Here is a 12,205-nt window from a genome sequence, read left to right on the forward strand (position 1 = left end):
AATCAATTAATGTTCTGTGTGTCAGACATAGGTCTGTAACATGAGGCAGCATTCAGTTAAAATAATCTGATATAATTTACACACTGTCTAATAAACATTATTTTGTATCTTAATGGGGTTCAGTCTACATAGCATAGATACTATTTTATTAGGCTGGTATAGTGGAATGGTGTTACATATCAGGGATGGGATGAAAAGGCTATTTTTAGAGATGCTGATCTTGTATTTTACAGGGCTTTTAATCTAAATAATCATGAAGTAGTGTATCTTTACCATTCTACACCACTGTATTGTATAGTACCTCCTCAGAAACAGCTGGAATAACTCAGTATTAGCCCTGTTCTGAAAAAGAGTACAACTATGGCATCTCAGTGCAGCATTTAGCAGAGATGGAAAAATAGCATACTCAGAACACAAGGAAAACTCTGTGATGAATGATACCAGCAAGTAAAAACAGAGAAAGAATAGGACTGGCAGTTCTGGCAGAGCTTTGCTGCCAAGCAAGAGTGAGCTCTTCTGCCCAAACATCTCTATTACTAACTAAACAATCATGCCTTTGGTCTCTGAAATGAGTGGTCTTCTTCCTACCAGGAAAAAGCTAACTTTTCTATTTCATCCTCAGTCTGCTTCTCATTTGGTTAAAGCAAAAAAAGCCAGAGCACAGCATAAATCCCCCTCATGGGTTTTAGTCACTCACGGCTACTTGAAATCTTTTATAAGCTTTGGAAATATTTTACAGCTTTCAACACAAGGGCACATGACAGAGGGTAACTGAAGTGTGCATTTGGGTGTTGAGAATAAATGTCAGTGGACATTCCTCCATCAAGATTGCAGAGACACATACCTTAGCCTCATGCTATGAGGTCTGGTTTCTGTTATCAAAGGACAGGTAAGATACAAAGTTATCTGGACATCAGTATGCTCATTTCTGTGTTTAATGTGCCACAAAACTCAGGCCTCTCTAAATGGAGGGAATAAATCTACACTGGTCTATCCTCCTTCTCTATCACAAGTGAATTACAGCTTTGACCCTTCAACTGGTTCCTTTATAAAGGAGGAAATTCCACTGCTTTCTGTTCTCTCCATTATCCTACCCCATGGCTAACTTCAAATGGCTCCTAGTGAATTTGGGTTCTATAACATGAAGATTCACAGCAGGCTGCCTTCTGCTAGGAGTTCCAGCTGGGAGTCCTGCTCTGCACAACCTCATGAGGGTGGAAAGGGCAAGTTCACAAGAGGATCCCAGGGGAAGAAGGGCTGCAATGAACAATAGCTTGGTTGCCACAGCATCATCTAAATTGAGGAGCGCTACTTACATGAAGCTGTCATGCACAGAAAACACAACCTGCTTTTACATTCACAGGTGCCAGTATCAGACCAGAGTCAGAGAATAACAGTATGCCCATAGTTGCTCCCAAAACATAACCATAGAGGCCAGAACGTTTATTACCTTTGTGAGGATCAAGCGTTGATACTTCAACTTCAGTGTACTCCACCTCAGCATTCTCAAGGTCAGGTCCTGCCCCAAAAATATCAAGAAGATGTTTCTTTGCAGGACTGCATACTTCATTTGAGCTGTGGGCCTGATCCTGCTGCCGCTGAAATTAATGGACAAGTCCTCATTGACTTTGATAGGTGCAGGATCAGGCCCTACTTATGGCAGATGTAAGTTACTCTGCTAACGAGTTGTAAGACCAACCCATCCCTAGGTCATTCCAATCCCAAAGGCAGTAGACCAACTCAAGCCAGATTTATGAAACTGTGGGACATGCAAATTGTGCCTAAAACTCTTATTTTCAATTTAACACCTTCAAAAGCAGTGCAACATAAATGGAGCAGGGAATTATCTGAGATTCTCCACAGTCCTGCTCCAGCTCCTCTCTTCTATTTTAAGTATAAAATTAGCTTTACTCTCATCTGTTGATTTCATGTAAATTTCACTGTCTTAGTGTAACCTGAACCTAAAATACTCAATCAAAAGTTGAGCTGACAAAACATTTACAGTAGCCAGTCAAATGAATGAGTTACACAGCTGCGATTCCTATTGTCATTATGGTTATTTATAGATTAGAAATTCTACTTTTAGATTCACACCCAAGACATTAATAAACACAGGTGAGAAGAATGGAGGGGGGGGTTTAACAATCAGCTAAAAAACACCCCAGGGGGAACTGTGTTTCTATCAGGTGCTCTAAACAACATGTCCACCCATCTTTGTGAAGTGCACTGTAATGAAAGTTACCCAGTCATGGCAAGTTAATATCACTGTACTGTGGCCACATCACAAGTCCATGTGCCACAACTTAGATTTCCTCTCTGTAATCATTTTTTGCAGCTGTGTTAAAATGGTTGATAACAGAACCATGAGTTCTTCACCTGAAATATCGTGAACTGATTGCCTGGTAGAAGTGCCTGAGCAGACTTATAAACCAATCTTGTATAAGACGTGCTCATAAAAAACTGTACAAAGACAAAATGATAGAAGATACAGAGGAATGCCAATAACTTTCTGCCAGGTAATCCCAAAACACTGGGTCCTATCCAAGCAGCAACCATGTAAGTCCAAAACTTGGAATAAATGTTTAACTAAGCAAACTCACTAATAGTCATACAGCAAAACATCTTACCTGAATAGTAGTCTCCATCATCATGCTGTCTTGTCAGTTTTTCACTTGTTGAGTTAGTAGCCAAGGCAGGACTGAAAAGCAAATGAAAGTTGATGGAATCATACAACAGCAGTCAACAAAAACAGGATGCTATGCAAAGATCAGTCATTGTCTATGCTAACTACCACATAGTCTTACCTATTAAATCTAATTAAAATTTTGCCTTTCTCTTTAAGAGAAGCACAAACAAATTTTAAGGCAAACAATGTTCCCTCTTCCATTACTCTTAAGAGCTCTATAATTTTAATTCCATACCTAAATGCATTCAAATGCAAGCCTGATATTCTTCTATTTCTCTAAGCTGTTCAGGGATTTTTTTCACCTATTTTTAGAGTATTTCCTCATCCTGTTGTTGTGTTAGCAGGTGGTACATGAAGCACACCCATCTATTGTCTGCAGGTGTGTGCCATAATAATCTATATTCATATGGGGGAAGGCCTCCAGCCCTTTAAGCAGAAATACTTCACCATTACTATGTAGCAAGTGTTGTGGCTCAACCAAGCCAGCAACTAAGTACCACATAGACACTCACTCACTTCTCCCACCTTCCCCAGGTGGGTATGGGGAGGAAAATCAGGAAAGGGTAAAACCCATGGGTTGAGATAAGGCCAGTTTAGTAATTGAAATAAAATATAATAACAATAATAGTAATGGAAAAAGGAGAGAAAGGGAGGGAGAGATAAAGCCCAAGTAAAACACATGATGCTCCATACAATTGCTCACCATCCCCTGACTGATGCCTGGCCCATCCTCGAGCAGCGATCGGCACCTCCTGGCCACACCACCCCCCCCCCCCCCCCCCAGTTTCAGTACTGGGCCTGATGCTCTCTGTTATGGAATGCCCCTGTGGCTAGTTCAGGTCACTGTCCTGGCTCTGCTCTCCCCTTGGCTTCTTGTGCCCCTCCTCACTGACAGATCACAAGCAACTGAGAAGTATTTGACTCAGAGTAAGTACTACTGAGCAACAATTAAACCATCAGTGTGTTATCAACATAATTCTATTACTAAATCCAAAACACAGCACTGTGCCAGCACTAGGAAGAAAATTAAGGCTATCCCAGCCAAAACCAGGGGGGTATGCACCATTTACCTGATCAGGTTCCACACTTCCCAATACATCCCAGTTAACCACCATCACCTTTCTGGTCAGTTTCTATACTGCTCTGTATGGAATATCCCTGTGGCCAGTTCAAAGGGTTGGCTGTCCTGACTCTGCTCCCTCCCAGCCTTTTGTACACCTCCTCACTGACAGACCACGAGCAACTGTAAAGTACTTGACTCAGAGTAAGCACTACTTAACACACTGATGGTTTAGTTGTTGCTATCAACATTATTCTCATACTAAATCCAAAACACAGCACTGTACCAGCTACTAGGAAGAAAATTAAGTCTATCCCAGCTGAAACCAGGACAGCAAGCCGTCTTACCCAGACATCTCCATGGATGGTCCTTTAGCTTGACAAGAGAAAAATAAAAGCATCTATTAATAGACTGCACAACTAAAATAATCTAAAAGTAAAAATCAAAAGTATAGTGATTATCTACCCAAGTCAGGATCATTTCTCTTTACTATCACAGAATTAATTACCCAGTGGCTTACATCCCGCTTATTACCCACTCCCTTAAATGTCTCTTGCACAGAGAACCTGAGATCCCAAACCTGAGACTTTACCCTAGCCAACATAAGATCCAGATACCCCAAATTTTCCCCAATATTTTGCAATGTACTGCATATCACAGGATAAACAAGATTTACTTGTTTTTTGACAGAACAAGATCTGAAAGAACACCTTAATGATAGAAGACAAATCCCTATGTGAGAATGTATTACAGCTGTAAGGAGAAAAAACCAACAAAACAACAAGCAAACAAAACCCCAACCAAAAGAGGACTCCACAACCCAATATTCTCAAATTTGTTTCCTGAGGATTAGAGAAGCACTGCAGTAACACCTATGTTGGGATCCCAAATCAAACTGTCACAGCTCTATAAGGGATCTAAACCCAAAAACCCCTCAGGCCCCTTCTGCTTCTACAGTGCACAGGACTGAATTCCAGACCTAGAACTGCATCAGAACAATGCAATTCTGGCCTATCTCCAATAACCTTTGCTTTACTAGTGACTTCCCAGCACCATTAGTTAGATGCTCCCATTTGCCCAATACCCTTGGAAAGCTCCAGCACACCTGTAGCTTAACTCAGGCTACCCAGCACTTTGAAACAGATTTTAAGTTAAGTGAAAATTGTATTTAGTCATCTCCAAAGCCTCACTCCCCCCCCCACCTCTGCTGCTGAAACAAATGCAAATATAACTGTAATTCATTTATCACAAATAGAAGGGAACCATTCATTACCCTTTTTCTTCTTACACAAAAACCACCATAAAGCGAGAGTCACGGCTCCTGCGATGGGTATTAGGACAAACGCAACAATGATTCCTTTCCTCCAAGATGCTAAAATGACTGGAAATAAGAAAGACATGTTGAAGAGAGTACGTACAGTGACAGGTCACCATGGCCAACTTCTGCAGTTCCTGACCTTTCACTTTCCTACAAATTGGCCTTCTTACACACTGGGGAAGAACTTCATGGGGATATGCATGCAAAGTTCACTAGTGAGCCACTCCTCTGTGACTGAAACCTTGGTACAAAAGGTTGCTTTCAGCTTGTATCTGTCTCCTTCAACTTTTGAGCTTCCTTTAAACTTTCCTATGCAAGTTAGGCAATCTCTGTTTATAAATAGTTCTCTCTGTTTAATATCAGACAACGGTGGAACAAAAGTAAGGTAGTTACACTTAGTAACATACCAGACAACATAACCTCAACTGTTGTGATGATGTAGCATGCAGCTTACCATAAAAGTTAGCTTACCATTGATGGTTATTGGATGGCTTTTCACATCCACATTAGCTCGATTAGAAGCCATGCAGTAGTATGTCCCAGTGTCCTGCCTGCTCATCGTGACCTTGCGCCACATGACTCTGTCAGCGTGTTCACTTTGCTCAAATACAAGCACATCACGATCAGCTTTTCTAAAAATCCTGAAGTGGATTGGCCAAGATCCTTCTTTCACAGAGCAGAGGAAAGCAGTCTCACTGCCTTCCTCCACTTCTCCATACGGAACACTGCCCAGGCTGGCATTCCTGATCGGCACTACAGAGAAGGCACAAAGAAAACAAATATTAGCACTATTAGAAATAACTTTGATGATAACATGCTGTATTGTAGAAATAGTTGCTTTAATTCTTGTGTTATATGCTTTAACTGTCACATGAAACCTCACTACCATCTTCTTTTTAAAGCTTCAACTACCAACTTCCCTCATAGAGGAATTTTCCCTTTCTACTTCACACATATTTGTAGATCAGAGACCTTGCTCACGTGTAGTAACTCCTAGCTACTAATAGGCACACTAATAAACTGACTTTCAGAGCTACTTTGCCACTGCAGCTTCTGGTGTTGAACACATGCTCAGTGCCTCTGAAAACAGCAGCTAATAACAGAGGCATTTAGGGATTTACATCAGTTATTTCAGTGACTGAAATCATAGACTATCTCTAATAACATTAAGCATACATTTAATCCCGTCCTATGAAAATCAAACATGAGGAAAACATCTGCTCTGAAATTCTGAATCATTAATTTTACTAAAACAGCTTCTGTAAGATTTCAAGTCAGAGCTGGTTTTAGCATTAACATAACCTCAGTTGCAGTTAACTTGATTCAGACCACTATCAAGGGTTTTTACTCTAGCAATAAATGGTCGGAGATACCAAACTCCAACTATTTTTAATTCAAGTGAGCAAAAATTCGTCAACATTTCACATCCATTATGTTTAGTCCATCATTTTCTGCTACAGCTTCAACCCTCAAAATATGGCATTAGACAGAGCAAGAATTAAACAGACTTACCTACTACTGTGACGTTTAGAATATTGCTGGTTTTCACACCACTGGAGTGATTATTTCTAGCATCACATTTGTATCCCTTTTTGCCGTTTTGTCCAACATTTTCATCCAAGAATGTAGCATATGTATCATTAATGACTATTTCCTTAGTCACATTTCCCTTGTAGAACTTGAATGTTATTGGTGGTGTTCCCCTGGCTGAACGACAGATTAACTGCAGAGGCTTCCCTAACACCACCTCTGGTAAACCATTGACAACAGAAAGAGTTGGCTTGGAGACTGGTGCTAAAAGGGGAATAACAGAAAAATGGTTGCAAATTACACTCCATAAAGCTGAAAGATACACAACATTATTTATAGAAAACATACAAATACACAATATTTAGCTAGTTTGCACACACAGCTTATATTGAGAAGCTCTTCCTCATTGCTATAATGGAAGCAGGGGGTAACTTGAACAAAACAAGAATATGGGTAATAGAACACACGTAACAGAATAAAATAGCATACAAGGAGAACGTAAAGGAAGACAAAAGGATCAGTGACACAGCTGTAGATCATCCAAACTCCAGAATTAGCTCTGACCCACAGAGTATGTCTGTAAAGCGAAAATACATATAGGTACCAGTTCATGTATTACCTGAGATGGATCCTGCAGCACCTAATCAGGGACCTCTGCTTCTGCAGCACAGTAAATCACAACCCAATGGGGGAATTAAACCCCCTTTAGACTTGAGAACTAACTGTGCTCATTCCATGAGAGGGAAGGAAACTAGGGTGTTTGTAATTACTGTACTGGTGAGGGGGCTGTATTAATAGCAAAAAACTTGGCTTTTCTGGAGTAGAACTCTCCAGATGAACTCTGGCTCTCACGGCTTTCTACATGGAGGGCCAGGGGGAGGGATTCAAGGCAGACACTGACAGAGCTTCAGATCAAACTTATGAGTGAAAGGTTTGCAGAACATTCCCAGCACCTGCAAATGGTAATGAATGACAGCTTATTCGGCACACAGCAGAATCAAGGGAAGAGAAGGAAGATCGGCCCTAAAAAAGTCTGACTTGATTAGATCGTGATAGGCCAAATCCTTTACAGTTACAGATGACAAGCACATCTCACAGAAATTAATACTGCCAGTACAAATAGAGACCCTGCTAGTCTGTGGATTAGAGACTGATTCTGTGAATTGATGTGCTTATAAATAAGCTTACGGTTTTGATTTCCCCTGATACCACTGGGTTCTAAACCTCTGGATCAACTCACCATAAACATTTATCCTTACAGGTTTGCTCTCCTTGACTATTCCTTTTACTTCAGCTTTACAGATGTAGGATCCAGTATCATTCACACTAACTCTCATTGTTAAGTTTCTAGAAGTTTCCAACAAGACATCTCCATTTGAATTCCTCCGCAGCACAGAGAAGTTGGCTTTCTGAAAGCTACTAATGCTGCAGCTCAGAGTTAACTCTCTGTTTTCATCCAGCTTATTCATAGAAGCAGACAATGTTGGCTTGGGGAATAACTCTGCAAGACAGAACAAATAATTTATTAATTCAAATTGAGCCTAAAAGAATATGATTACCTATATCAAAGTATACAGAACAAAGGACAGAGTGAAAGTTTATAATTCAGGGAAAACATATCTTAGCAATCACTTGAAACTACTTTTTGTATATATTATTTGAGAGTATTATTTCAGTTCTTGAGTTGTACTGAATTTAAACTTAAATGTTAATCCGCTGAGCAAATAGAGGTGTTACCTGACACAACAACATTCACTTTGGTGGACTTAGATGCTCTCCCTTGCTCCACCTTACACAGGTATTCACCACTGTCCTCCAGAGTAGCTACTGTAGAGTACTTCAAAACTTTCTCATCTCGTACACTCTTCAGTATTGTTTTGTTTTTCTGGAGTATGATTTCGATGTCACGCATTCGGGCTACCACAGTTGAGCACTCAAGCTGTATTCTGTCTCCTTCTGTAATATTATGTGAGGGCCTGACACTCAGAGCAGGCTTTATAAATGGTTCTGCAAGAGAATACATAGAAACTCATAACCCAACTTTTTAATTATAGCAAGCAAAGAATTGTAAAAAGAAAAGCTAAGCAACTTACCCCTGACTGTAACAAGTGTTTTGTTGCTGTGTTCTGAGGTGTCAAATTCACGTTGTACATGTCTCTTACCAAAGCAATCAAATTGCAAAATATTATCTCCTTCTTCAACAGAAAATTCCACTTCAGAGTAATTTTTGTATGCTTCAAAGACGTATTTTTCTTTAGGTGTTGAATTCATCTTTATCTTTCGGAAATAGAAGTATAAAGGAGGAACTTCTTCTGGCAGCTCACAACGTAATTTCACAACTTCACCCTCTAAAACCTCTTTTTTCTCAGCAGTCAGGATTGGCTTGGTCATTCCTTAGAATAGAAAACAAGAAAAATGAAACAGAACATTGCATAATCCTGAAACAAACACTGTCTGATGACTCTGGTAATGATCTATGTTAATGAAGAGGTACAAATAATTTGTAAGAACTGAGCTTTTGAAGACAGTTCCTTTGATGTGTGGGTATATGCCAAGGCACCTGCAGAAGAACAAAATGTCCCTTCAAGAGGGCAATACAATCTCTATACAATGCGTGAAGTATGAAAGTTGGTGTTTTGAAGGTAAGACCACTTCCTCAGTGTTTCTTATTGCTACTAAGAAATGAGCAAGCAAAGAAACTAGATGCCATCCCAGCTCCTGTACCTAAAAGTACAGGCCCCTGAAAAAACAGTTACAAGCCCTCCACAACTCTGTAACTAAGGCTGAATGAGCTCTTTCTACCTTGCTTTTCCAAGGGGAAAAATGTTACTTGCAGTCAAGAACACATGGCTGGAAAGAGTACAGATAGAGCTGGCCCCTGTCTTCCTAAGAGATGAAAAGACAAGACTGATATAACATTATCTACAACACTACTCCACAGTTGATAATAGCTTTGGCAATGGCTGTTACAAGGTGAGAATCGCAATGATCTCAATACATTTCCAGCTTTTCCAGCAAACTACCCACTCCCCATCATGCTCATGATCTGTGTGCACAAGCTTTCACAAGTAACACTTTCCCTAGTTTAGTAACAGGCTCAGGGCAGAGAGCACAGGTTGCATTCCTCAATGTCACTGATCTGCATGTAGCCTTGGGATTCTTACTTCATTTCTGTGCCTTACCATGAGGATTTAGTACTAAAGTCTTGTAAAGTACTGTGAAGTCTATGGATAAAAACTACTTTATCCTAAGATATCCTATTTAGCACTATTATTACTTTCCAGGTTCTCTTTTTGTATCTTAAGACAACTGCCATGTTTGAAGGAACACTCACTCACCTGTTACCCAGACATGTAAGGAGTTACTTGATTTTGTCTTCCCACCTGCTTCCACAGTACATTCATACTCTCCTGTATCTGAAGATCTAGCCATAGGTACTTCATATCGAGCATCATCTTTGTTTGATACAGTCATGAACACAAGCTTGCCATCCTTAAAAATTGTAAAGTTATGCTGCAGCTGGAAATCAGCACTCTTGCTAATATCAGCATGGCAGATAATTGACATAGGAGCTCCATTCTTGACTTTGACAGATGGCTGAACATTGATTTCAACTGTATTGAAAGTAAAAACTTGATGGAAAACAAAAAAAGAAACAAGATTTATGTTTATTTTCATTAATCCAACATAATACTGCTATCTCAAACTGCTACATTTTAGTAACGAACTGCTTAGAGCTTTATTAAACCACAAGCCAATTCATCCCCAATTAGCAGAAATCCCTGGAGCTATCTCAGGATTTTTTCCTTGAAAATAAGGTTAGGGGTATGTCATTCAGCAAGTTTCACTTTAAATGTAGTTCACAGGCTTGGGATAATCTTAAATCTCTACTTTAGGATAACTACAGCACAACAGAAGATATTCGGGCTCAAGTGCTGCAAACAAACATGTACATGCCTAACTTGATGCTGTTGGAAGTCCAGCAATCATACTCAAGAGTCCTTAGCAATACCCTGATTAGTTCAAACCCAGAGTCATAGCCAGAAGCAATGCTTTCAATTAGTTTAGAATTTAGACATGCTAGTCCCTGAAAAAAATATACTGAATACAGCATTCCTATTAAAAAATAACATGGGTAAGCACCTTATGAAATAAAGTTTAGAATAGCATTAATATATATGAATATATATATAGTGCTTCTGTGTTTAGACCACATCAATAATAATGAATTTGTATTTTATTCACACAAGAAGAACAACAAACAGAGAGAGAGAACCCACAGCTTTTGGGTATGCCCATTTCACTCAGGATTTGTATTGGAAATTTGCTTCTAAAACAGGAAAACTCCCGCATCTGAAGGAGTCCCTTGCCATGTACCAGCTATTTATAAACTGTCCTTGCTAGAGAGAGTTTTGGGCATAAAACCAATGCAAAAATAGTACATTTTTTTTGCATGTGAATAGACTACATGACAACAAGAACCAGCTTTTCTCTCTAGTGATGGAAAAAGGAAGTATGCAGAATGTACACGCTGGAAGTCAGCAAGATGATAAAGTATAAAGTAAAAGCATTCCTTTCAGAACACAAGTTCTGTCCTCTGCTCACACACAGCCTTTTCTTTTGCAAGGAAAAGGAGCAAGAGAGAGTGCTCTTAACTTATAGTCTGTGATTTTATGCTACCTCCTTGCTTGTGAGGATGAGAGGTTTCTTAAAGACCAAACCAAAATGCTAGTAATTAAATATCCTCTCAGTAAAGCAAATTACCCCAGGGAAAATGTCACAAACCACATTTTTTAAGCACGAGCAGCACACCTCTCAGTTCAACACTACTCCAAGAACATCCCCAGTAACACCTTGTTCAGCTTTTCACACGGTCAAGTTTTGTACTGAGCTACAGTACAGCAAATACAGATCAACTCTGCTATGGATACACACCAACAACTGAACCATTAGTTACACTACTTATTTACATTTTGTCTGAGGAAAACTCATGACCTACCTCTGTCCTGAGTGTAAAGTTCTGAACCTGGGGACAAAAAAAAGAAGAGAGATGTTATTTTCAAAGCTTACAGATTGAGAGACAAAGCAACAAGAAACCCCCAACAAGCCACAAACACATGTACCAACCCAGATATTTAGTTATCAAACTTACACTGCAAGAAAATCACCAGAAGAGCAAGATACATCTCGTTCCCGAAGAACACACACACTTAATTCCAAAATAAAACAATATTCATCATCAGAGGTGATGCCTCCAGGTACCAAAAACAGGTTACGGGTTTTTCTGTGGTTGTTTTATGGAAACTGGTAAAATTTTGCCATTAAAATGCATAAGTTTTCCCAGATCTTCAAAAACTGGCTGGATCAAGTAATCGTTCCCATTACTGGAAACTGGAAATGGCAAACAATGAGAATCTATCTGCTGCTCACAGGCAGATTACTGTTCAGGAAGTGACTGGACTTTTCCTGAGGGCGCCACCAAATACATTTGCTTTGTTTAATTTCTTAAGGTGTATTAAAAAAACAAGAAGTTCCAATGACATCTATCCTGCAGTTCCTGTCAATATGGGGAGATTTAAGTCACGATTAACCATTTACAAACACAAATTAC

General features: G+C 39.6%; 1 protein-coding gene across 4 annotated transcripts in view; it reads right to left on the reverse strand.

Moving 5' to 3' along the window:
• Positions 1–11,986, reverse strand: part of PECAM1 (platelet and endothelial cell adhesion molecule 1) — a 28,552-nt gene extending 16,566 nt beyond the window's left edge. For all 4 annotated transcript variants that reach the window (XM_031046388.2, XM_031046387.2, XM_031046386.2 and 1 more), the window contains exons 1-12: positions 11,747–11,986; positions 11,594–11,620; positions 9,933–10,226; positions 8,688–8,987; positions 8,332–8,601; positions 7,835–8,095; positions 6,577–6,858; positions 5,536–5,817; positions 5,020–5,127; positions 4,094–4,121; positions 2,628–2,698; positions 1,451–1,519 (exon numbers count right to left, since the gene is read on the reverse strand). In XM_031046388.2, the coding sequence (XP_030902248.2) occupies positions 1,451–1,519; positions 2,628–2,698; positions 4,094–4,121; positions 5,020–5,127; positions 5,536–5,817; positions 6,577–6,858; positions 7,835–8,095; positions 8,332–8,601; positions 8,688–8,987; positions 9,933–10,226; positions 11,594–11,620; positions 11,747–11,780 (2,026 nt within the window). In that variant the 5' untranslated portion in view covers positions 11,781–11,986. The remainder of the gene's footprint in view (positions 1–1,450; positions 1,520–2,627; positions 2,699–4,093; positions 4,122–5,019; positions 5,128–5,535; positions 5,818–6,576; positions 6,859–7,834; positions 8,096–8,331; positions 8,602–8,687; positions 8,988–9,932; positions 10,227–11,593; positions 11,621–11,746) is intronic.
• Between the last annotated feature and the right edge of the window lie 219 nt (positions 11,987–12,205).

Source organism: Melopsittacus undulatus, chromosome 11, assembly GCF_012275295.1.
Source record: "Melopsittacus undulatus isolate bMelUnd1 chromosome 11, bMelUnd1.mat.Z, whole genome shotgun sequence".
NCBI classification, from domain to species: Eukaryota; Metazoa; Chordata; class Aves; order Psittaciformes; family Psittaculidae; genus Melopsittacus; species Melopsittacus undulatus.